Source organism: Oryzias latipes, chromosome 1 (genome assembly GCF_053564925.1).
Source record: "Oryzias latipes strain Hd-rR chromosome 1, Olatipes_Hd-rR_3.1".
NCBI lineage: Eukaryota > Metazoa > Chordata > Actinopteri > Beloniformes > Adrianichthyidae > Oryzias > Oryzias latipes.
Genome location: NC_136237.1, coordinates 6142714 through 6169483, shown reverse-complemented (window position 1 = coordinate 6169483; position 26770 = coordinate 6142714). Strand labels below are relative to the sequence as shown.

General features: G+C 39.8%; 2 protein-coding genes across 5 annotated transcripts in view; one reads left to right on the top strand and one right to left on the bottom strand.

The window, feature by feature from the left end:
• LOC101165952 (von Willebrand factor A domain-containing protein 7) overlaps positions 1–23145 on the top strand; it is a 37285-nt gene extending 14140 nt beyond the window's left edge. For 3 of the 4 annotated variants that reach the window (XM_078954716.1, XM_078954763.1, XM_078954682.1), the window contains exons 2-18: positions 8017–8197; positions 9199–9335; positions 10711–10855; positions 11332–11425; positions 11529–11657; positions 12038–12224; positions 12315–12484; positions 17302–17414; positions 17531–17647; positions 17739–17912; positions 18008–18140; positions 18242–18394; positions 19519–19611; positions 19933–20204; positions 20410–20543; positions 20933–21092; positions 22324–23145. In XM_078954716.1, coding sequence (XP_078810842.1) covers positions 8024–8197; positions 9199–9335; positions 10711–10855; positions 11332–11425; positions 11529–11657; positions 12038–12224; positions 12315–12484; positions 17302–17414; positions 17531–17647; positions 17739–17912; positions 18008–18140; positions 18242–18394; positions 19519–19611; positions 19933–20204; positions 20410–20543; positions 20933–21092; positions 22324–22704 — 2766 coding nt within the window. In that variant the 5' untranslated portion in view covers positions 8017–8023 and the 3' untranslated portion in view covers positions 22705–23145. Of the gene's footprint in view, positions 1–1123; positions 1308–8016; positions 8198–9198; positions 9336–10710; positions 10856–11331; positions 11426–11528; positions 11658–12037; positions 12225–12314; positions 12485–17301; positions 17415–17530; positions 17648–17738; positions 17913–18007; positions 18141–18241; positions 18395–19518; positions 19612–19932; positions 20205–20409; positions 20544–20932; positions 21093–22323 lie in introns of those variants that run through there. The other variant, XM_078954741.1, reaches the window with a different exon arrangement.
• On the bottom strand, positions 591–6468 carry LOC144995349 (prostaglandin D2 receptor 2-like). The gene is made up of 2 exons (XM_078955015.1): positions 6339–6468; positions 591–2056 (listed from the first exon to the last, which is right to left on the bottom strand). The coding sequence occupies exon 2, from the start codon at positions 2038–2040 to the stop codon at positions 742–744; it is 1299 nt and encodes a 432-aa protein (XP_078811141.1). The 5' UTR covers positions 2041–2056; positions 6339–6468; the 3' UTR covers positions 591–741.
• Positions 23146–26770: the final 3625 nt, after the last annotated feature.

Sequence of the window (26770 nt, the reverse complement as noted above, 5' to 3'; positions counted from 1 at the left end):
TGTACACGCTGTGCAGCGGCCGCAGAGGCCAGGACACATTTTGAGGGAACATTGTGGCAGTCAAGTTATGGCCACAGTTGGTGGGGGTGGGAAGGGAGACAGCAGAGTGATAATTGACTGATAAAAGGGTTTCTACGGTCCCTAAAATTGTCTGATGATCAACCACCCCCTGGTGACATGAACACAGAGCGGCTGCCAGTCGGCGATCCTGTTTCCACCATCATCCCCGCCTGACTGATGCCGTCTACATTCATTGCCACGCCAACGATTTTCAAAAATATTTGTAACCTAGCATTAGGGTGGTCACTTGAGCCACAACTCCGAGACACACCTGCACTCCCTTTGAGATGGTGCAACACCTGTCTACGACCCGCTACGGACCCGGAAAACCCAAAACATTACAGCACCCATGCCGGGGCTTGCATATAACTAAGGCTTTATTGGCATTTATTTACAGAGTCTCATGAAAATCTTCAAATCGTACATTTCTACATATTCAGTGTATTGCCTTCAACTTACGAAAAGCCCCTGAAATCCCAGCGGGACAGAATAGTTTGTAAAACCTTGAATGTTTTTTTCACAAACTGGTTTATCTGAAGTTCTTGCTATCTTTGCTACGTTGTAGTTAAAATTCTTTATTCTGGCCACAGTTCAAAGTTTTGAATTTAAAGTTTACAAAAAGAAAAAAAAAAGAAAAATGGAACAGATGCTTGTCCTGTGTTGCCATGTCACGTCTGAGAACTAAGAGTGAGATGATTGTCTAAGTGAAGAGGAGAACTTTGGAGATCCTGGTGTTGTGGCTGTGACATCCCGACTGCTCCTCCGCTTCATGCGATCTCTGATGGTGCCCGATGGGGACATTGGAAACCCCCCTCTCTCTTCCACCAGTCCGTCAAACACTGCACCCAGACTTTGTTTAATTCTCACAAATAATTTTGGGCAGCTGAAGGTATACAGGATAGGATTTAGTACTGGGTTTAGGAAAGCCAATGTTGCAGCCAGGGGGAGCCACGTCTCCACCAGTTTGAGAGTTTCTTCATTATGCTGAGCTGTGAGTTCAATCATGCAGAAGATATGATAAGGAGCCCAGCAGAGTACAAACACTAAAACTGCAGCTGTCACCAGTTTTTTGAAACTCTGGGAGAGCATGTCCTGACCATTAGGTCTGAGGGAAGAAGAGGGGTGCAGACTGTTCTTTCTTGGCTTTGTAGAAATTGACCCAAGCAACATATTGTTTGTTTTAGTACTGGCAGTACTAAATTTCCGTTTTGATGGTTCGTTGGTGCTCAAGGTGATCTGTTCGTCAGGTAGGAAAATGGCACTTTGCTTTCTCCTCCTGTCCCTTGCCTTTAGAGACAGAGCAGTTTTAATGTGGCTTCCTGTTATGATCATCAGGGGGATCAGGAAAGCCAACAACATCTTGGAAATTGCCATTGTTCCGTGTCTCACATCACAGTCCCTTTGCAGAGTTCCATTGGAAGGCAAATACAGGGCAAAGTTGTAATAACATAACTTCCTTCCATCCATCTTTTCAACCACTGAACGAAACACAAAGTATGGTGCTGTGTTTATTGCCCCCCACAGCCAGCCCAGTGCGGACACCTTCCACGCTCCAGCCACAGACCGATCATTCCGGCTCCACGCTGGCTTGACTGCAAGAAGTAATCGGTCCAGGGAAATAGCTGCCAACAGAAAGGCCGATACAAACATGTTGAAAAAAAAAATGGAGGCTTGGACTTTGCAGAGAGGGTCACCGAGCTCCCAACTGTGGGAAGAGTGAAGGTAGGCAGTGAAGAGGGGAAGCGTCAGGGTGGCCAGAAAGTCTGTAAGGGCCAGATTGAGCACCCAAACAGAAGTCACTGTGCGACGTGAGAGGCGGAATCCCACAACCCAGATGATCAGAGCGTTTTCCAAAATCCCCAACAAGGAGACCAGACCGTGGACACCAACTACTACCAAGTTAGCCTTGGTGTTGTTGTTGAGTCCATGGACCGTCATCTTTTGCAGCAAAGGGCAAAGGAGCGGTTCACCTTTATCCATTGTGGGTATCAAGTTTCTAAAAACACAAAAAACACAAAGATTAATCACACCTTATCTAATTTATAACTAGAACAAAGTATGTATGTATATCTTGATACTTTGAGTTTAATCCGGTTGGCAGGATACCCATTAGAAGGTTTTCCAATATAATTGTATTTAATTCAAATTCAATTTTCATATATTCTTGGCTCAATTGAAGTATGTATTCCTTATATATGTAAAGGTTAGCGATGATTAAGTAATATGTGAGTTTATGTGGGATAAACAAAGCTAGTATTTAGTAGAAAAAAGTTTTGTATAGAACAGAGGAGAACCAGGAAAAGCTCACTTGTGTGTTTGTGTACTTTAAACAACTACTATTTGGTTATTCTGTGACTGTCTTACTTGTCATTACTTGCCAACAGTAAACTGAGAGTTCTGTACAGACGAAAAAAAGAAGAAAAAAAGGAATTTTAAAAGTTGAAACTCTTCCAAAAAAGAATGTGGCGACAGGACACACAAACACACACACTCCAGCCCGCACACATGAAAACTTTTTGGCAAAAAAGGTTGGTGGTTGAAAAATTCTTAAAAACAACATCACTGCGCCCTTAACTCTACCTCCATTTAACGAGTTAGTAACAGCCTGCCCTGCGGCCCTTAACAGTGACGATGAAAGGGGGTGTGGCTATCCTCAGGAGTCATCTGCTGATTGAAGTTTTCGTTAAAAACTGTGTCACATAGCAGGGCTTTCAAGGACGCTTAAAAATCACATACAGTAAATTCAAGCACTTGATAACACACGGAGGGATTTCTTTTAATCTGTAAGCTTTGAAAAAAAAAATCATGACAGAAAAACACAACAAAAACTGTAAGTATCAAGACAAGTCAAAACCTGTTCCTGCAATGTGGCAACATTCCAGGCCCTGAGCAACGACAATTCTACAGAACACTAGAACCACAATACAAACTCATGCTGCTTGGAATTGCTTTGTTAGATCAAATTAACTGGTTCATGATGTTTGAGCTGAATAATTTATGGTACACCACCTGATTGTAACACCACAAAATGTAAAAGCAGAAATAACCTGAATCGGTAGAAATAATTCACTTTCTAAGAAAATTGTGTAAATTCTCAAACATTTGTATATTAATCACATAAAATCCATTTTTTACTATTTTTAAATGTTTTTTATACGTTTTTGTTAAAAAGCCAAAGACGATCCACAGCTAGCTTTGTCATCCAGTGTAGGTTATTCTTTGAAATAAATGTCAGCAAAAACAAATTTAACAATTTCTACAGTAAGAATGAACTGTAATCTTTATAATGACATGAAAAGGAAAATTCTTCCCTTTGTCCTTTTTGCTTAATCATCTTCCTGTCATTACAAGGGTTTTTGTTTTCTGCATCAGTTCCTACAGTTCGGAAATATTAAGGAATCCAAACAGACCGGAGTGATTATGGAACTCCTTTTCACTCTTAGCAATAATTCTCTTTCCCCCTCTATGGCTGTCAGTTCACTTTTATTTTAAGTACTATTCCCATCATGTTTTTAAGTTTTGACCTGTGACCCCCGACCAGTTGTTTCCTAATTTCCGTTCAGGTGTGTGCTGCTTTCAGTCCTGCTTCAAGTGCCGAGCTCGTCTTCAATGTTTTCTCATTCCGCTCCAGCACCAGATTCCAAGACATTGATGATTCATCACTATTAGAAAACCAAAAAATAAAAAGTCTCTCCACCTGCACTGCTAAACAATCGTTAAAAAAAGTATTACTTTACTGTTTACGGTTTAAAATACTACCTTCCTGCTCCAAGTGCTGCCCCAAATGTGTGATTATAGGTTCCATAAAACAATAAATCTGTTCTATTTGGAAAATCCTACCCTGAGAAGCTGAAAGGTTTGGTTGGCATGGTATTTAGCTTAGAACAGAACATGTTTTATCTGACTAACTTGCTGTGAATTTGACCAGAGGGGGAAAAAAAACATCTTGCAAACAACGAATTGTTAGCTTTAATGATGAGTTGTATTAAAAATTGTTGCGTTGCGTTAGAATGGAAAAGCATACCCAGACACAATGTGTACATTTAATTATTTACTGCAATGCAGAAAAAACGGAGCTGGATAGCTCAGTTGACTGGGTGTAAGACTGACACAAGACACCTGTGTACAATTCCCACTGTTGCCTTAGAAATACAGGGTTTTGTCAGAAAACTCATCTGCCATAAACACTCAACTATCATAAAGAAAATCAACAAGTATTTTTTTGGCCTATAATACACTATCAGTAACTGTCTGTTATAAAAAAAATGGTAGTTTAGTATTACTTGCACATATTTGATTGATTGTGATAAATATTAGAAAAATGAAAGATGGCATATGTAATGTTCCAGATGACTGGAATAACTAAAGCGATCAGAGAGACTAGGAGGAAGACTTGGAGGAATATACTTTGTGTGTCATCCAAATCAAAAAAACAAATGAGGAAATGTGGTGGTTGACTAAAGAAGTTCAGGAGTGTGTCATAAGGAAAGGTATGACTAACAAAAAGTGGGACACCTATTTATTAAATTTGGTTTTATTGTATTTAGCTTTTAATTTACAGTGCTTTGTTTAATTTTACTTGTGTTAAAGTGCTTTATAAATAAAGTTGCTGAAGAGAGGATGGCTGAGGCATAGAGAGAAGGGTACAGATGCCCATAGCCAAAGTTGTGGAAACTACAGAGGGATAAAGCACAAGTCACACAATGAAATTCTGGGAAAGGGTGGGGGATAGCAGTGGAAGCTAGACTGAGCAAATGTGAGCAACAGTATGGTATCATGTCGAGAAATACACCCACAGAAGCCATGTTTGCTTTGAGGGTGGTTCTGAAAAAGAACAGAGAAGGTCAGAAAAAGATGCATTATTTTTTCATGGATCTGGGGAAAGTCTATAGCAGGAGACTGAGAGAGGAACTGTGGTTTGTCTGAGAAAGTCTGGAGTGGCAGAGAAGTACAGTTGGAGTTGTGTAGGTGGCCGTGGGGCTGCACCAAGGGTCAGCATGAAGCTTGTTCTTTTTTTGCTGGGGTGATGGAGACACTAACTGGAATCTTTGTGGATCATGATGTTTGCAGATGACACTGTGATCTATAGTGAAAGCAGTGAGTGACTGGAGGAACATATATGAATTATGTTTTACTGTGGAATATAATTTAAAACATTTTAGGCAATGGTAACCATTGAAAAATTAAACATAATATTTTAAAATTCAAGGAAACATAGGTAGAAAAAAAATGCCATTGTGCTAATATGGTGAGTTTTGTCTTTTTACACTGCAAAACAAACAAGTCAAAAGAATACATTCAGAAACAAAATGTAAAGAATATATTTTAAAAAATGGGTGAGAAATCACAAAACCTCTTCATCACAAATTCTGATAAAATTGTTGGTAAAAATTTGCCATCAGAATCAGCGATCACTGGCTATGATGGCTTGACTGCTTCTCTTTAGGAAATTTGATGTTTTTTTTGGGGGGTGGACAGAACTCCCATCACCCCTGACTGTTCAACGTTCTATCTTCCTAAATACAAGCATGGTAACATTCTTGGTGCCTTTCCTCCACACATCTTAGATTACATCGTGTGGCGCATGTCTATACATGAAGAAGCATTTTCTGTAGTCATATGATACAGTGATACAGTGCTAGGACCATCATTTGTATATACAGTCTTTTTCAAAAATAACTACAGGACTGAAACACATTCGTTGAAGCCCTATAAAGATCTTTCAGTGCTTCTCAACAGAGCTTTTGTGCCGGTTGTGTTGAGTTATTTTAACTAAATGCTTTGTTGTTAGTTGATTTTATGAAAGCTTCCTTTGTAGTCGTCTGTTTGTATCATCAAACTAACACCTCTTACTTTATCTATTGGGAGAGATAACAAGAAAGTCAAATTTATGACAGCTATTTGTAGGTAGTTTACTGCGCGGCAAGCAGTTTACAGCTACTAATGGGTTTGATTGATGTGGTGATAGAAAATGCGGCAACCACAAAGCAGTTTGTAATCTACGAACGTATCTGATTGTGGCAATAACTGCCAACCTGCTCTTTGTTAAAAAAGAATCCAACTAAATATATGACGTGAAAACAAAGAGGAAATTATGTAAAGTCTATAACAATTCTGTAAGAAAACAGTACTAGTTTAGAATTCAGTTCAGTTATTAGTTTAGAGAGCAAACATGAGGCATTTACAACAGTAGATTCAATTAATGTCAGCAGATAAAGAAAATGATTGTAATTCTCTACTGTAGGTAGATTCATATTAATAGTATGATTAACACTCACCCGATACCTGGTTTAACCACAAAGAAAGACGGGAAAATGTTTCATGAATTCCTATCGAGCATGTCTGATGTTCCCTCCAGGTTGCGAGGAACCTTTCCCTGCAGAGCTGCCACCTTCTGCTGCTCGTCAGACCTGCCCTCTGAATCACGTTCACACATACCTGTCTGCTCTCCACCCATGAGCCGGAATTTCTCCGCTGCTACCGCTCTGATGCAAATATCATGCAAAATTTCTAAAGATCAGACAGAAAGAAAGACAAGTTGTCATGGGAAACTTAGATAGATGTAGATTTTCAATATCCTGTTGTTCTCTGAAAACATCAATGTGAGCATGTGTGAACTTGTGACTGTGATGCTATCATTGCAAAGTATTTTTTTCTCCTTGACACTCTGCTCCAACAAAGCCCACCTTTCTAGGCTGAAACTTTACTTTTCTATGGAAACAGCAATTGCTTTATTGCCAGCTTGTAAACAACAAATAAACAGTTTGTTTTTGTTTTTTACCTCTATCAGATAGACAAAAAAGGTAATTTGTTATTCAAATGAATTCTCCCAAATTTTCTAAAAAGAGACAAATTATAGGTCTGCATGCATGTGTGCGCACTAGGAATGCCGGTGCCTAAGATGAACGTAGTCATCACTGTCACGCAGTGAAGTCTTACAGTGCCACTTCATAATTTTATTTTCGTTAAACCTATTAATACATAGAAAAACTCTCAAATATTAGTAGTACTATAAGTAGGTCAAGTAGGTCAAACTACAATTAATAAACTTCAAATGACTTATTCTGAAAAAATGTAGCCAAGGACTCTAAAAATAGAAGACTACCGGCATTTAAAGTACTCTTTGTTTGATTTGATTGAGGATTTGTACATTTATATATATATATATATATATATATATATATATATATATATATATATATATATATATATATATATATATATATATATGTGTGTATATATATATATATATATATATATATATATAAAGCTGGAGTCAATCAGCTGCTGCCTCTGATGTTTGCCTGTTGTCTCATTAGGTCAGCAGAAGGACCATGTTGAGATTTTCCCTTTCCTCTTTTTGATCGATGATGACAGACCTTATTGTAATGAAGGCATCACAACTGAGCTTACAGACAAGAATCTGGCAAAGATACAAGATGGGGAGGGATGTGTTCATGACAAAGTTTAAAAGAAAAACTTTTTTTTTTAATGTTCTGGTTGTTGTGAATGTCCCTGAACTCATCACAGCTGGTTATCAAAATAATTCGTAACTGTTGGTCCCTTAAACAGAGAACCTGGGCCACAGGGGAACCAGGGCATTTGGAGACAAGCCAGTTCAAGTTATCATTCGGTTAACAAAGTGGAGCTAATACATTTATCTATATTAGGCACTTTAAGAAAATGAAAGATAAGATTCAGCTTTCCCAATAGAACGCTCAACTTGTTGCAAAACTGGCGACTTGTGTATTTTACATATTTATGTTACAAATTGACATAAACACTGTTACTTAAATGTACCATGGTCAAAAGTGGTACAACAGTACAGCATAGAGTAACAAGACAGTTGTGAGATCATGCATGTTTTTTTTTCTGATATCCTAAAATGCAAAAATATATCATGTGTGCTTTTTGTTTTGAGTGACTATACAAAACATTTGTGTGTTTTCTCTGCAGTGTCGTCATGTTTTCTTTGCTGGGGGTATTCCTGCTGGCTTTGAATCTGCCATCATCCACAAAGGCTTTTAGTAACTATGGAAGTTCAGCCACCCACAAGAGCATAACAAGAGATGTTATAATGCAAAAAGTGGCGGAAGTATGTCGGGAGGAGTTGGATGGTTTGGAGTTCAACCCCAGGGTAAGCTGTTAAATGAAAATCTTAAATCATGAAGGAATACTCACACCTTTAAATCAAAACTCCAGTGAAAAGGCGGTAAACATTGACACCTACATTAAATAACACTTTCATTATACTTTCATTACACACAGTCTGCATATAGATGAACAGTGGAAGGGGTCAATTTTCTGTTTGCAAAGAACAAAGAAACTATCCATCCATCTTCAGAACCCACTAAATCCTTATTGGGATCATAGGAATGCTGGAGCATGGTAGGGCCCCCCCTCCGCGTCACATATCAACACTGTGGGTGAACCCAGCTCGTCGTTTTTCTATAAATATTAAAACAGAAAAGGAAAAAAAAAGTATTTTTCTTTTTCATCATAGTCCAAAAGCAGCACTTGATGCGTTGTTTACACTCAATATAGCATACATTTTTGTTGGTTTATAAAACAAAAATAAATTTAAAATGAAATTATGGTTGAAAACGTAAATCAACTCACCATGCATTTTGGGATATTTTATTGTCAGCACCTTGAAAAATGACAAGTTGGGCTCTTCCAATGCGTCAACATGTGACCCTTATGTGGGGGCCCTGCCAATGCGGCCATACGTGACAAGTTGGGGTGAAAACATGTTCACGTGAGCTGCCCAGGAAAAACTATACATAATTGTGCAGTTGTATAATTCTGTGAAAGTCACTTCACACTACAGTAAACTTCATTATCTGCTCGCCTTTACCATTTTTGTTAGTTTTTTGTTTTTTTGTTCCTTGATTGGAAAAACAGAATTCTCTCAGATGTTTGTACATTATTGATTACCTGCACCTTTTTGGTCCATTAAGGGCAGACACTGACACAAGTTTAATCCACATTTGACTCCAAGGTGTTGTCTCTGATAGAAATACTGCGTAACTGTGGGATCATTCACAAGACGCAAAATAATCCTGTGAATAAATGTTGGCAAAGAGGCAATACTACAACCCTGGGTAATTGTTATTTATTCCAATCTTTGACCATTAGGATTCCTCACCTGAAGAGCTGGTCCAAGCTTGTTTGGGGCCAAAAGCAAAGGGAGAGGTTTCCAGTGTCATGTTTCACAAAGCCCTTCGGGAAATATACTATCCAAACGGGCTTGTTGATCGAGACTTTGCCAACAGGTAAAGTGGAAGAATCTCTTGATAAAAAATGAGGAGTAATCTGATCACATTGTTGTTTAGTTTTGTTCTTTAGACCAGTGTTTTTCAACCTTTTTTGAGCCACGGCACACTATAACCTTGACAAAAATCCTGCGGCACACCAGCATTCAAAAATGAATAAAAAAACTGAGAAACTCAAACTTTCTCTTTAACCGATGCATCATGGGAGATGTAGTGCGAACAGCCACCGAACGCAAACAGACTTGCTTCTATGAGCTTCATTGTTTTATTCACTTGTTCCACGGTCAGATACCGGATCCCGCGGAAAGCTGCACCACTAAAGACGAGCTTTAGCGGGTATTTTTGTTGGAACTGAGAAACTTTATGACCGACTCGGAACAAGGAAGTGAAGACTTTAACCACTTCTGATTGGTCAGACTGATGACATGTGATTAATCCTCCAAGAATGATTGGTGGAGACAGTTAAAGGGGCGGGACTTTTCCCAAAAACAGCTAAAGCTACAGCAAAATCGCGGTACCATCAGTCTTATCAAAATGTCTTTAATAGAATCAGATAAACACAAAGAAAAAGTGTTTTACCATCTTTTATATTGTTACTACTCAGTGTTTTACCAGCCTGTTTGGATGAACACAGTGCTGATATCCTGGAGATGGAAAATGTTTTTAGATCAGTGAATGGGACATTTCCCACGGCACACCTGACCATCTCCCACGGCACACTAGTGTGCCGCAGCACACTGGTTGAAAAACACTGCTTTTGATTACAATTGTAAGCTACAATATGAGGGAACCTGGGTTAGGTTATTTCCTTTGGTTAAATCCAAAATATCAAACCTAGCATAATGCAAATAGAGAACAAATTTTATAAAGACAAATTCAAAGTAATTACATTTTTTTCAGTTCTAAAGGTCATACATGAAATATTTTCAATTGGAACTGTTGTAACTTTGCTTTTATATTTAAAATAGCAGAGCAAAGAAAGCAGAAACCTCCCATTCTACGGAAGTGAAACTGAAAGAAATTTTGTGAGAATGGAATTTCAGAAGCTCAAATTAGCCTGGAGTCTGAGAGCAGTGTTCTTTGTTAATTAAGACTGTAAATCTGTGGAAAGAAAGTTAAACCATATTAAAAGACAATGTTATAGTTGCTAAACTGGTGTCAACTACAAGATGTTCTGGGGGATTTTATTGCATCTGCAACTGGAAGCTGATGGCCTCTAGAGGGCATCATGAATTCAGAACTGAAAGGAAGAAATGGTTCCTTCAGTGAAGTTAGTTCAATTTTTTCTTTTTAAAATTAATTTGCCAAACACTTAAAATAAGGTCTTGGTTATGTGTTGCTGGTCTGTTAATTAATTAAGTGATTAACTTTTTAGCGCCCCACATCACTTCCACTCTGAAGCCTTTTATGAGGGACGCGGGATAATAACAGAGGGTGTTGGAACCATCAAGGCCAACTTGGAAGAGGGAAATTTGAAAGCTGCCAGAGAGACACTGGGAAGAATCCTTCACACTCTACAGGTGAGATGAGCAAAATGAATTACTGGACATATTAAAAGCTGTAAAAACAAAAGAATGGATCAGCGACAAGGGAAAAATTAAGACTAAGTCATTCTTAAAACCCATTAAAATGGCTTAAAAAATTAAACATAAAAAAAATTTAGGGTTAGCTTATTTAGTAACGGGCTGAAAATGTAGTAGAGGGTGTACTGTGAGAAAAAGGTAGATCTAGGATGTCAAATCCAAAGTCACATCAAACTAAAGCCTTTAAAAGGAGGGGGGATTGGATTACAGAATTACCAATTGTGAATGCAGGTCCCTGCTACTACAAATATAAAAACTTTAACTTTTTTAACAGTCATGTTGACATTTGCAATAATTTTTAATTGTCTTATTGCAGTTATGGAGCAAAACCCATTGTTTGACACACAATTTGCTTTTTGATGTGAAAGCAGAAATATTTTTCATTAAACATCTATTTTTTGATGCATTAACAGGATTTTTACAGTCACAGTAACTGGGTAGAACTGGGTAACACAGAGCCGTACATCAATCTAATCCGCCCCTACCTTCCCTTGGAAGACCTTGCAGGTGCGTGTTGGCCACTCTGGCAGATTCAAAGGCAATATCTGTTTTCATCGGTAGAGAAATAAGTAGAAAGCTGTAGTGAATTAACTTGTGTCATTTTCCACAGATGTAAACACTCCCACATGTCTTGACTGTGCCAGTGGAACATGTTCAAACGCAATCCTTCCCAACATCCTAAAAGAGAAGAAACTCACCTCAGGCTACCTTGGACTCTATTCTTCTGCAAAGCCTGAAGGTAACATGGTTCACGGAGAAACTTATACAGTACCATGTCTCAAGTGGACCATGATAGGGCCTAATTTACATTTGCAGAATATGGAAAGGAATCAAAGAAAATATTAAGCTGGAAGGGAAAGAACAGAAGCAGAAAATGAGAAGGAGCAACATAAAACAGGAAGTACCTGTTAATTCATGTCAACTCAAACATACAGGATCAGATTTATTTCATTCAATAGGACAATTGTCAGAGAGAAGCATGGCATCAACCCACAGTGGTCACCCTGCACCCAGAGTAGATGTTGCCAATATTTTTGGATAAAACCCTGCATGAGTTTATTTAGTTAAAAACAAAAAAAACACACAAACATGTTAATCTGGGCTTTTGGGCTGTGGCAGGTAAATGCAGCCATGGAGGTGAGGCCGACCAGACCAGCAAAACCATTCCACGAGGAGGTATTAGTAAAGATGAGCCTCGAACGGATAACAAAGCCCTCTTTGACGCTGCTGTAAAAGCTGCCACAGAAGCCACCAGTCAGCTACTCGATGACATCATCCTATCTGCAGGAAATGAAGACTTTCTAAGGTATGAAACTCCTTGTCTTCTCCTGTCTTAGTATATCAGAAATGTGTACTTTGCAGTAAAATCTGACACGTATTTTGATGTTTCCTGCAGAATGATGGGGGTGGCCCGTGCGTCTATCCTGTCTTTTGTTATTGACACCACTGGAAGTATGTCAGAAGAAATTGAAGAAGCCAGATCTGTTGCTTTTGAAATCATTAACAGCAAAGAAGGAATGCAGGACGAACCCTCAGAGTACATTCTGGTGCCCTTCAATGACCCAGGTGTGAAACCACAGTGCATGTTTTAATTCTTGCTTCAACAGCAGGTCTTGGTGTTACAATCAGTGGCCTTAATATGGTTATAAGTTTGTGGAAATAATGAACACCAGTTGTTATCAGTTTTCACACATCCTAACTGCTGTATGTGAGTTTTATTTCAGATTACTGTTTTAATCACAAGGCAGGGTTAGGGTCAGTGCGGACTGATCAGACCTGGGTACATAAGCTGAGTTGTCAATGTACAGGGTTTGCTTGGGGGACCAAAGATCTTTTCTTTTACGCCTAAGTCAAACCAGAATCTTCTTTACTCTCCTTCATGTGGACCAAACGCAGTATTCAAATTTCCATTCAAGATTTTTCTATTGGGTTGTGAGCAAGGTTCTAGCATTCCAACCTAACTGTTGTGATTCTCTAGGCAGTGTTGCACTGCTGCTACGTACAACTTTTCGGATATTGCACAGATGAAAAGTGGTCATACATGAGAATACAGAGGGGCAAAAAAACATTTAGTCAGCCAGTTCTCCCACTTAAAAAGATTAGAAAAGTCTGTCATTTTAATCATAAATATGTCTCGACTATGAGACACAAAATAAGGAAACAAAATCCATAAAATCAAATTGTCTGATTTTTTAAGAGTTTATTTGTAAATGATGGTGGAAAAGAAGTATTTGGTCGATAACAAAAGTTCAACTCAATACTTTGTTATAAACCCTTTGTTAGCAATGACAGCAGTCAAACGTTTTCTGTGAGTCTTCGCAAGATTTTCACAAACTGTTGCTGGTATTTTGACCCATTCCCCCATACAGTTCTCTAGAGCAGTGATGTTTTGGGGCTGTCGCTGGGAAACACAGACTTTTAACACCTTCCAAAGATTTTCTATGGGGTCGAGATCTGGAGATTGGATAGTTCTCTCCAGGACCTTGAAATGCTTCTTACAAAGCCCCTCCTTTGTTACCTGGACAGTGTGTTTGGGATTGTTGTCCTGCTGAAAGACCCAGCCAGTTTTCATCTTCAATGCCCTTGTTGTTCGAAGGAGGTTTTCACTCCAAATCTGACGATAAATAGCCCCATTCATTCTTTACTCTTCACTGATAAGTTCTCCTTTTGTTGAAAACTAGCCCCAGCCATGATGTTTCCACCCCCATGCTTTACAGTTGATATGATGTTCTTTGGATGTAACTCAGCATTTTTTCTCCTCCAAACATGATGATTGAAGTTCTACCAAAAAATTCTGTTTTGGTTTTATCTGACCATAGAGCTTTCTCCCAATCCTCTTATGGCTCATCCAACTGCTCTCTAGCAAACTTTAGATGGGCAGACACATGTACAGTACTGGCTTTAGCTTGGTGGAAACCTCTGGCACTGCCGGATTTGAGTCCCTGGTGGCGAAGTCTATTACTGATGGCAGCCTTTGTTACTTTAGTCCCAGCTCTCTGCGGATCATTTACTAGGTTCCCCGTGTGGTTCTGAAATTCTTGCTAACCGTTCTTGTGAACATTTTGACCCCACAGGGTGAGATCTTGCTGGGAGCCACAGATTTAGTGAGATTATTAGTTCTGTTGTATGTTTTCCATTTTTTTAATAATTGCTCCGACCATTTCTTTCTTCACACCAAGCTGCTTACGTTTTGCAGATTCAGTCCTCCCAGTCTGGTGCAGGACAACAGTGTGGTTACTGGTGTCCTCAGACAGCTCTTTGTATCTCGAATGAACCACGTTAAAACCTCTGCAGAAGTACATAGTAACCATGCAAAGAACCAAACCCGTGCTTTCTTAATTCTAACATTCAGAGCACTGAGCACAAATCACATTGCGTCAGCTCCCACCACTGGCCAAAGCGATGGTTTGTTTTAATCAAACAGTCAGATTCCCCTGATCTGCACCAGTTCTAAGTCAGCTGCTAGGCATTAGCAGAGGCAGCCGTCGGGGCAGGACCCCCGCTAAGACAGGGGACTGCCGGCTGGAGCCACAGCTGGGGAGATTTGTGAGAAGGGTTAGAAGTGCGCGTCCAGAGTCGTGCCATACCCGGCCAGGTTTCGTAGATGCCGGGCACTCCCAGCAAGAGACCAGATGAGCTGGACAGGGGGAGACTGCAGGAGGGGTGAAAGGTCAGCCATTTTATATACCCCTCACGGTTTGAGGGCCATATACCATGTGTAATTATTGTGCTGTTTATATGCAGTCCAATAGAGATTCCTGTGTCAGTTTATGTAGTTTTAACGTGATATGTTCACAGTAAACGCAATATAAAAGATATAAATTGGTGGTTCACCTGTGAAAAGTCTGTGGACATACGTGGAACAGTTGTGGACAGCCACAAATAAACATATGCATCTTGCAAGAATCCAGAACAATTGTGTATAATTCAAATAATAATTGCGTACGAACTCTGTAATTTTCAACTGACTACAAATTTTGAACAGTTTATAACCAAATTCACATAAGGAGACATTGGCTGAAACCCACGACTGACATCTGTGCACATCCACAACTTACTTATATCATGCATGTATCATGAAGGACCAAAGTTTTATCAATGGACAACGCCTACATTTTCTAAAAAGAATGTGTCTATCTAAGGACGTTCTTCAATAGTTGCTCGAGGCATCTGTTGTTTTCATCTTCTCCTCACTTAAGTTTCAGACATTTCTACACTTTGTTATACTTTTGTCTTCTTTTATTTTTTTGTTTAGCTATTGCAGGTGACAACAAAATGACACAAGCTCTTTGAACTACCATAGCTCTTTGATGTTGTTTCTCTTTCGGCTTTTCCCATCAGGGGTCGCCACAGCGAACTAGTCGCACGGTAAACTTGGCAATGTTTTACGCCGGATGCCCTTCCTGACGCAACCCTCTCAAAGCAACCGGGCTTGGGACCGGCACAGAGGTAGAGAAGGGAACAGGGAACAGCCCGGATTTGAACCCTGGTTTCATGGACGGAAGGCGCCGCAAACCAGCACGAGCTAAACTGGCTCCCTACCATAGCTCTTTGATCATTTATGCAATTAACACTCGCTGAGTCCCTACCAGTATTTAATTCTCTTTTAAAAACCTACCTCTATAAGTGTGCTTTTAATGATTTTACTGGTTCTTAAATTTAAACATTAGATTTTATTGATTTATTGATTTCGTTGATTTTATTGATTTTACTGATTTATTGATTTTATTGATTCTAACCACTATCACCGTTTCATGTGTGTGCTGGGTTTTATTTCTCCATACTGGAAACTGTTTTTAATACTGATTTTGTCTCATATTAATTGTACAGCATTTTGTAATCTGGATTTCGAAAGTGCTATATAAATAAAGTTTATTATAAAGTTTAGTATAATTCCAATGGATTCTGAAGCAGCAGCTGAATGGTTCAGTTGGCTGTGTGTAGAGACATTTGTATCACTTTGTGCCACTCCATATATGTTCCTTAACATACATGTAGAGCAGTGGTCCCCAACTTATTTAACGCTGCGGACCGGTATGGTATTATACAAGGAACAGAGACATGATAAGACGAGCTTTGAGCTTTTAAATTGGCAGGCATGACATTGTACATCACACAGGTCTCATCATCCTCTGACCTTCCCATACTCGTGGTGCAAAAAATAAGTTCTGTCTATTAAATGTAGCTTTCTTTTTTTGGAGTTGAACGCTCCTCTTCTCTCTCCTAACTGGGCCTTTTCCCCTTGGCAAAGAAAATTTCCAAAGACGTTTGTTTTTTACTCATTTTGGTAGCTCCGGGGTTTTATTTTAGCGTAACCTATCACGTGACCCAGAAGAGCGCCTTGGCCTGCGTCAAGAGTGACATAGACGGATGGAACAGAGAATCGGGCAATTTTTCAAAGTTTCTCTGCAGCCGGGTCCTGGACCCATGGACTGGTACAGGTCCGGGGCCCGGGGCTTGGGGACCGCTGCCGTAAGGAACTGTCGTCGGGTGATTTTCATCCGAGCGAAGCTATTTACATTAATTTCAATATGTCGTGTGTTAAGACGGCTTTCACCTGGGAAGTCTCACGTGTTCCAGGAATGGGTGGACCAAAGAGTATTATAGTATTAGTATTATTTTATTTTTTTAGGAATGTTTTGTTCCAAAATTTCAAAATTTTCAGTAATTTTATAACATTTTTTTTTAAATGTTTTTCTTTTTCATTTTGTTACACATACCACAGTTTAAAATAAAAGAAAACCATTGTATTTTATCATGTGATTTTGATCTTTTTTTTTTGAAAAGTACTTTTTGTGAGGTATATTATGTTGGGTAAAAATCACCCGGCAAATGTGCTGGTGTAACTTTTTACAGTCAAAGTGTTGTAGGGTTAAGAGAGACATTGGTTTGGTCCAGCGTCCTGATGCTACACTACTTCTATGTTTAATCTAAATTGTTAAAATTTGAAACTTCATTAAATATTATAATCTTTTAACTTGTTATTCTCTTTTTTTAGCTCAATCTTCTACAAAATAAAAGACTGGGGCACAACAGTGACGAACGAGTCTATATAATTTTTAAAAGAATCTGCAAAACTAAATTTTTGGATTTTCTTTTCCACGCCTGCATTCCGAATATGTTCATATCATAGTTCATACCATTGTTTGCAGAAGATTCAAATAAAATGCTATCTTTTCCTCCAAAGAAACATGATCACTGACGTGCCCCGTGGGTGGATTTGTCCAGGGTGCCACTCAAGCTAGATCCCCCAATGATCACACAAGCAGTGTTTTCTCAACCTGAAGTCGAGCTGCTGATTAGTCAAGCTTGACAATTAAGTTGATTTTAATACACATTTAAACTTTTGCACTAAGAATTTTTGTGTGTGTGGCAATTTGCAGATTTTGGGCCTTTGTTCAGAACAACAGATCCTGAGAAAATGAAAATAGAACTTTCAAAACTTACAGCAAAAGATGGGGGAGATGAACCAGAAATGTGCCTGTCTGGAATTCAGGTACAAGACTGAACCATCGAAATCTTCAGTGTGACTTAAAAAATGTATCATGTTACATGTAAAAATGTTTGTTTCATTTTACCTTGTCAAAATTACCTTTTCATGCTGTTTTTAAGTTGGCCCTTACGGGAGCATCATCATCATCTGAAATCTATGTCTTCACTGATGCAACAGCCAAAGACATCGCCCTCAAGGACACCATTGATGCCCTCTTAATCAGCACCAAGTCAACGGTAAGCACTGGCAAAGACAGAAAAAATGACAAATGTTTCCAAGTCCAAAGTTAATACAATGAAAACTTTGAACTATTATTTTTTTCATCAGCTATCGTTCTTTAAGACCGGCGCCACTGGGAGGCGCCGTCGCTCTCTCAGAGCTGCTAGCTTTGATGATTACAAAGATTTAGCTTTGGCATCTGGAGGTCAGGCCATCCGGGTTTCAAAGTCAGAGCTGCCTCAGGCGACAGACATTATCCGAGACACCTCAACTTCTGCTCTGGTAAGAATATTGCAAGCACAAGCGGTAAACGGGCTGGACTTGTTAGAAAGAGTGAGAGATAAGCTACTCCTTTTATTGCTTTGTTTTATCTTCAGGTAACAGTTCTGCAGAGAGCAAGAAATGATGGAACTGAGGAGACCTTTTCTTTCATGTTAGATGAATCACTGAAAAATATCACTCTTTACATCACAGGAAGATCGATTTCTTTCACACTCACCAACCCTACTGGTAACTTAGAACCTTCTTTCAATACGTATTATTTGAAAAAGAATGAAAATTGTTTCTACGGTATTTGTACCCTAAATTATTACATCAATTAAAAATTACAGGTGTGAGCCAGACTCACAATGAGGCCAATGGTAAACTTGCTACGTTTCGGACTGTGGGAAACCTGTGGAGAATCCGTCTTAGTGACGACAGACAGACAGGAACTTGGCAGATTAGCATCAAATCCAATGGGCCATACACATTAACCATCAGAGGTGAGATGTTTTATCTATCTATCTATACTTTTGGTCTGACTTTCACAGTAAGGCTTACTCATGAATGAATTAAAGAATGGCTCTCTTTTTTTACACTTGTTTTTGATAGGTTACTCTCTTTCTTGTTAGTCATTGAAAGGCATTTTAGCTTAGCTGGTTCTGGTAGCGAACCCTTAACAGCTATTGAATAGATGGAAGATCACCTCAGGTGGGTAACTGGCAAACAAAAGCAGTGTTGCCTTTGGTCAAAGCCCATTGTTCACCATCAACCTGTTTGAGTCTAAGACATTACCAGTTTCATAGTCTGGAACATGGCATTAGGGTCAACAAGCGAGTGACTTTAAATCACACCTGAGACTGCTGGCCAAGGATAAAAATTCAATACAATAGGTAATTGCAAAACTAAACTAAACAGACTAAGCTGGACTGGGCATCCCTTCTCGTAGACCGTCATTCTTAGGAAAAACACCTAAAAAAATAAAATGAGGGATTCCTGCGGAAAAAAAGAAAAAACTTCAGGGGTGTCCACATAAAGGAGGGATCCTCTCCCAGGATGGACAGGCGATGGACCAGGACTGTTAAAGAACAATTAGCTTATCTAACTCAACAACTACATGTCGGAATAGTGTAGCAGATGGGCTTCATCCAGATGGAACTGGTGGATGGCTGGGGGCGCGAGACGAGCCAGAGGCGAGGTCCACTAGCAAGTACAGAAGCAGGGGTTGTTCAGGAGTTGAATATTAATTCTTATATAAACTTAGTACCGTCCTGAATGCGTAATAACAGTGTGATGGTTGACCCAAAGTGCAAAAGTTTAGGGAGTGAAACATGAATGTAACTCTCTCATGACAAAACAGGAAACAATGGAGAGTTAAAAGGTAATAAAAGACAGATAAACAGTCAGACTCCTAAATATACAGAGAATTACAGAACATAATCATTGACCAAGAGACTTGTCCAGTCTGAATACACCCTCTGTAGAATATTTGTTGAGATAAGTCTTGCTGTTATGTCAGTTTTGTCATAAGTCATTAGAACTTTATATATATTTTATCTCTGGTGACAGTGCTGTCAAAAGGGTTTTGGATTCATGTTTTAAATAAATGCTGTTCTTGTGTTTCCAGGTCAGAGCACAGTTACCTTCATCTATGACTTTGTGGAAAGCTTCTCAGGACCTCATCTGGGGTATGCACCCCTCAGTGGGCGTCCACAAGCAGGTGCAGCGATCTTACTTACTGCAGTTCACCGTTCACGTTAATTTATTTAATTTTGTGAAACACTTGTTGTAAATGATAATATGTGAAAGAATAAAACAAAGAAGGTTCTGATGTTTATTATGAGGAACATATTTAAAAAGACAAAAAAATAAGGAAAAGTTCAATCCTTTTTGTTTTACATACTTTCTTTAATAGTTCTCATATTTGTCTCATGGTCCTAAGATCAATTTTCCGTCACAGTGTCAGAGTAAATCTCGTGGTTTACTTTATTCCATGTCTGTCTCTGTTTGAAAACGTCTCTTTGTCTTGTTACAAAAACAGGTCAACCGGCCACGCTGATGCTCTTAGTGACTGGGAGAAATGGTCCATCCTCAGTGACCGTTAAAAACATTGACCTTGTTATGGCGTCCAGTCCAGAGACCATTACCAGCTGTAAAATACACAACATGGGCAATGGCGACATCCTGGCAACTGTTGATGCTGTTCCTAAGGAGAATTTTGTGATTTCTGTCAAAGGAACAGACAAAGTTTCAAACAGCGACTTTCAAAGACAGTCCACCACTCGAATGTCCGTCTCCAGTGTTCACATCAAGGTCAATATCTCCTTTTTGCTCTTTTGTTTATAAAAGTTATCAACTATGAATGCAATAACCCCCCTCCCAAAAAAAAAAGAATCCACCAATGGAAACAACTAGGATAGCATTTATGAAGCTTTATTCTATAACAAACCATGATTGAATGTTGACTATAAGGTTAAAATCAATCTATTCTCTACTTTCTGTTGCATCATTTCTTCAGGCTGTGGTGGACAAAAGTGTGGAGCCAGGAAAAATCGTAATCCTCCCCTTCAGTGTCGTAACACAGGGGGATGGTGGTTTGTATACCATAAATGCCAGAAATGACCGAGACTTTCCCATGAACTTCCCAAGCAGGTAAACTGAAGCTGGATGGACTGGTTCTGTTCTAAAAGACTTGTGACATTTTGGGATAAAGCCAAACTATTTTTCTGAGACAAGTGAACATTTTAGCTCAGTCCAAGAGTTGATGACAAGTAAGAACTGGGTTACCACCTAATAAAATTGATGATCTTAAATGTACCTAAAAGAAAGTGTCTAAGATTTGATTGACGCCTAACATACTGTATAAAAAATTACTAGCATACGTATGAGGAAAAGTTGAAAATGAGTCATAATGTACTGAAGAATTACTTTAAAACCAAGACTAAGCTACTAAGAAGAATAAAGAAATATTGTGATGTCTTGTAATTTATTTAACATTTGTAATACCTGAATGCGCATTTCTGACTCTTCTGCCCTCACAGCCTCACACTAACATCTGGACTGTACTCTAACGCTACACTGACTGTGACACCGCCTGCCAACACGCAGTCAGGAACAGATGCCACTTTGACTATTGAGGCTAAATCCCCTGATGGTGCTGACTCCAATTTCATCATCCTGAGATTGTCTGTTGTCACCAAGGTAACTGAAAATATCCCTACATAGTCTTAAAACTGATTTATTAAAAGGTAAATACAAAAAAAAAAACTCTCACTGACACAAGATCTAAAGATTATAGAAACCATTCCCAAGTATGATAGGTCTGAATGGAGATGTTTTAGGGATATATTATCTTAAATGTAATAATGTTTATATTAGAATTCATTTTTGTAATAGAGTTAAAAACTAGACCTCTTAAAATTGTCAGGCTCAGGCTCTGGACCAGAGTCAGGCTCAGGCTTTAAGAAGTTGGAGGTTCATTAAGAAGTCCGAGGGTGTAGGATTAGAAAAACAGGTTACTAGTTGATGGAGGTTTATCATTATTATGGTCAAACGTACTGTAGAAGATCGGGGCCTGTTCACAGACACACACATCCACACACTTCAATATTACAAACATATAGATTGGCTCCGAAAAAACCTTCACACATAAACATGTCAACAAATACCCAATACAAATACAGATCACACTTACGCATACAAACACATATCAACCATATATCGTTCCATCATCCTCACTATTTTTGCAAATGTGAGCTGACACCTGTGCTCAGGTGAGTGGTTGTGTGGTGCATGACAAAAGTAAAAAGACGCGGAGTTCCCGGTCACTGCCACACCAAGCTCCCCACCAAAGCAGCAGTGGCCCAGCCAGGAGACCCGTGGAGAGAGGACCGAAAGACCCAGGAAGCCAGGGGACAAGGCCACCGCCGCCTAGACTGACAATTATTTGTCATAAAGATGGTGGAAGCTGAACAGGTGTCAGAGAAGGCGGTTCAGCGACAGAGGAAGAACAGAATGTGTCAATGTCAATGTTGGTTCATATTATTTTTTAATGTCATGTAAGCCGTTTCTACAGTTTAAATCAGACCCTACCACCAGCCTGTTATGTCTGTTACATGGCATTAATGAAGAAAAGCTCCCTGCTCTTTGTAAAACAAGCTCCATCACTTTAATCCCCACAGTAAAACTGCAGTTGAAATAGATTGCAAAGCTGTTTTTTCTACCCTCCCTAATACAAACAAATCCTCAATCTTGTCTTTTCTTTGTCCAGATTACAGATTTGTTTTCCTCCACAGTGTGGAGACGTCACGGTTGTGGAACATCAGCATTATGACATTAAAAAGCATAACAACTGGTTACAAGTTGCTTTAAAAGTTGCTTTCTATTCACTGTATAGGCAAATCTTTTAAAAATATTCTTTTTTTTTTTCCAGATTACAGATTTTTTCCCTCCACAGTGTGGAGACGTCACGGTTGTGGCTGATGATTGCCCGCGGGATGCGTCGATGTGTGGGTCTTTCCGCTGGGAGCTGTCAGCTAACATCACTGATGACAATGGCACAGGAATCAAAAGCATTTCCCTGCGTCAGGGTAATGGAAACCTCTCACACACCCTGCTGACTGACCCCGTTGTCCAAGTAGTCTACAGCGCCTCCTGCTGCTCGCAGACTGTAGAGATTGTGGCTGTAGATAAAGTTGGAAATGCAGGCAGGTGCTACCATTCCATAGCTCGCTCAGGTAGCCCTCCTGCTCTACATCTGTCACTGCTGCTGTGGCTTTGCCTGCTGGTCTCAGTCTTCTCTGTGAAACCTTGACAAGTTTGGTTTAACTGAGACAGTCTTTGAAAAGCTGCAGCTAAGCTTCCAATATTTTTTTGTCATATGAGCAGTTGTCAGCTTTTGCTCAGTTTGTTTTCTGTACTGTTTGGTTATGTTCTTCTTTTCTGGACGTATTGATACACATGTGTTTCTAATTTAAAAGAGAGACTTTTCTCATGAAAAAGTCCTAAAATCATGCCAAAAAAAAACGCTTTAGCAAAAAATGCAGAAAACATAAATTTCTACAGTAAGAATATTACAATAGGAGGCTTGTTGTTTTAATCTGAACGTCTGCAATGACCAGACTACGCTGATGAGTTCCATACAACACAATTTATTAAGAGACACAAAAATCTGTTCACACAATTGTGTACAGTTTTCAAACTCACTGGATATTACTTTTCTTTTTTTGAAAAACTAATAAATCCATACAATTTTGTCTGTCTCTTGTCTTTCTTTAAAAGCTTTCAGAATTTTTTTGAGTTTATTTCAAGCTATTACCTAAAGAAGACAAACGCCTTTTAGACAACCCTGGTGCTGGTCGGAAATCCTGTCGCTCCACATCCAAAAGAAAGGGAGGATAGGTCTCTTCTCCTGACGGATCGATCCACCTCTCACGGCAGCAGCGAGCAGGTCTAGAAACAACAATGATTTCAGTATTCTTTCTGTCACTCAATAAAATCTCAATCACATAGTCTTTGAAGTTTATTTTAAACTTAGTTTCATTCTGCTAATGTCAAAGCCGCACAGCAGGACGCCCTCAGGGGTCATCTGGTTCCAAAGAACACTGTTAGGCTTCCCTGCAAAAATCCTAACAGACCCAGGAGTGAAGGCTTCAGGTTTTTCTCTGCAGCTTCGGGTGCTTTAAGAGTGGACCAGAGACTGAGAGAGTTAAAACCAGCTCCTGTGAGATCTGCTTCTTTATGACGGAGATTTAGGGCCAGTTTACAAACAATTTTGTTTTCTTTAATTACTACTTTTAAGAAGAAGAAGAAGAAAAAAAGTCACCAGTTTTCAATTTATCAGAGCCTTGCTCGAAGATGAAAGATGTGGAGCTCTATCACCGGATAGAAAATAAAAACTAATAAAAATTCGGAACCTTTTGGCGAATCAAAACCAAATTATTATTAGCGTAGCCGGCTTTCCAGTGTTCCGTGTCTGTAATGTGGAGTTTCATATGTAAAACAAGGACCTCAGAGGCATGTTTGGGTGTAGAGGGTTTGCTAATTTATTCTCCTTTTCAGTCACATACCAGACGTCCGTGGTCACCTTCCACCATGAACCTGTCATTTGCACAAGGAACACCAAAGGGAAAGGGAAATAGTGTGACATACGCCCTCTCATCCAGATGAAACGTCTCGTTTCAACACACAACAAATAGGAATAAAAAATTGTTAAATTAGCATAAGAACGTTAAAAATCCTGAAAACTGGGTCTCTTCAGACAGAAGCGTCACACAGACTTAGAGATCTTGTCTTTGGTGGAGGAAGAAAGGATTGAAGTGGACATCTGCAGGGACACCGATGTCTTCATCTTCCGACTGCAGAGATCCTGCAAATCACCCATCAATAAATAAAACATTGGTAAATCGTAAATCAAACAAATGAGCTTCCAAACACTTGGAGCATTATCAATAAACATTCAGCTCAGCTGCTCAACTCTGTTTAGTTTTGTCTGCTCTGCTGCTGCGTGGCGTTCACTATGACTTTAATCTCATAAATTGATGACCTTAAGTCTCAGAAATCTACAAGAAAAAAGTCATACATTTATGCGATTCAAATGTGAAATGTTACTAAATTAAAGTAGTAAATTTCCGACTTTAAATCTCTGAATATTACTTTTTTAATTTTGATGGTGGCCCTAATACTCTAGTACTTCTTGCCTTTTTTTATAAGCACTTTATTGCTGCTCAGGGTCACCGGGATGCTGGAACCTTCCCAACCACTGCTGGACGAAGGTGGGAAACACTCTGGGCAGTTTGTCAGACCATTGCACCAAAAAGGGATTCAGGGAAGCATGTATACAGGTCCAAATACAAACAGGTTAAATGTTTAAAGTTTATTGATTGCTAGAAAACTGACATAAACTTGAAAGAAAACAGAAAATCTGGTTAGAAGCAGATTCCTGACAGAAACATGATACTGAGGGGTGCTGGTTGTCAAAGCTGATGTTCCATTTGTGAATGCAGAGGGAAAAATAGGAGTTCAATTGAGCTGACAAATCCAAACAGGTTCAGTTCAATGTGTGTCCATGAGTTCCACATTTGCAGAGATCAAAGGTGAATGAAGAACATCAGGAAGCTTGAAAGATATGACACCTGAGAACAAGATGACAGCATCAGATCCTTGGTTCACAAAGTTCATTTATCTTCTTAACCCATCCCTTTTTATTGTCATGTGTTTCCTGTGACACAACATTTGCTAACTATGCCAGTGTCTTAACTGGCCTGCTGTTTTGAAATGGAGCACAAATGACGCATGCAGCTTCCAGTGAAACCTCTACTTAACAATCACTGTACTTAATGCCTTTAATGTGTCATGTGTGTGTGTGAGTGTGAGTGTGTGTATGTTTGTGTGCGTGCTGTTTAAGTACATATATGTCTATTTGGTACTGTTCAAATTTAAGCATGTCCTTTATTGGGGTTGCCACTGAAAATCAACTTCCACTTATTCGCACAGTTGGTTTGCCCTTCCTGACACAACCCTACATTGTATCCATCTGGAAAACAACTGGTCCCCAGCCGGTTCACAGCCCGGATAAAAGACAGGTTGGGGACCGAAACAGCAAGACCCAGACTTGGGCCCCCTTGTGGCTATAAAGTTAGTCAGTAGCATTAAGGGTCTTGCCCAAGGACCCACACTGGATGAAGCTAATCGGGGCTCATGGGAAACAAACCCTAATTTCCCATGTGCCAGCCCTCCACACGCATATATAATGACATAAATCCTTGACTGGGATTGGTATATCTATGTTTTTTTTTTTATGCCTTGATATAAATTGTTTGTTCACCGGTGAGAGCTGTCCCCAGAGTTCTAGCCACACTACAGCTCCCACTATGCCAAGCGCACATTTCCTGGATGCTGCACACCTGCCTCATTCATTCAATCAACTACAGCATGCTTAAGCACCGCACTGAGTGAAGCTCAGTGAAAAGTGTTGTTTGTGCAACTCTGCCTTCATTAACAAAATTATATTTGGATCAGATCTTCAGACAGAATACTTTGCCAAACATGGATCCAGCAGCAGGAGTTCCTAGCCCGATGAACCTGGCGGGATTTTCTATTTTCCTATTTAAACTTAATAACAATAACTATTTGTTTTAAAAGGCTGCTAGAAGTTGAAGCTGGGGTAACTATGGTGCTCTGGGGTTCTGTCCTCTTCCACCCTTCCTCTCTTCTCTATTTTTGATCATCATTTATCATTTAGTTCTCCATGCCTCTGTTTGGTGTAGAGCGATTCATGTATTGTCCCTCTTTCCCTCTCCCCTCCCTGGGAGTGGGAGTGCTTCCAGACTCCAGTTGGCTCATCCGTGCTCCAGTTCCTGACCGTGTACCTCGCCTTTGCTCCCGCTCCTACACCTGGCTGTGGTTCCTGCCTCAGGCTCATCTCTGCTCTGTACCTGACCGAGTACCTCGTCTCTGCTCCTGCTCCTACACCTGGATGTGGTTCCTGTCTCCGGCTCATCTCTGGCTCATCCGTGCTCCTGTTCCTGACCGTGTACCTCGCCTTTGCTCCCGCTCCTTCACCTGGCTGTGGATCCTGCCTCTGGCTCATCTCTGGCTCGTCTCTGCTCTGTACCTGACCGAGTACCTCGTCTCTGCTCCTGCTCCTACACCTAACTGTGGTTCCTGTCTCTGGCTCGACTCGCGCCCCTGACTGTCCCCCCAACCACGGCTGGATGAAGCTTGTCTGCTGGACTTTATATATGTAGTTGTACAGTTAGATAAGTTAATTCTTCTCTAAGAGTTCTGGTAAATCGCCTGTCCGTCCTGGGGGAGAATCCCTCCTTCATGTGGGCACCCCTGAGGTTGTTTTACTTCGAAGCCCATCGAGACGACTGGTG

Coding starts and splice junctions, on each gene's coding strand:
- LOC144995349 (XM_078955015.1), bottom strand. CDS start 2,040: ATGGATAAAGGTGAACCGCTCCTTTGCCCTTTGCTGCAAAAGATGACG.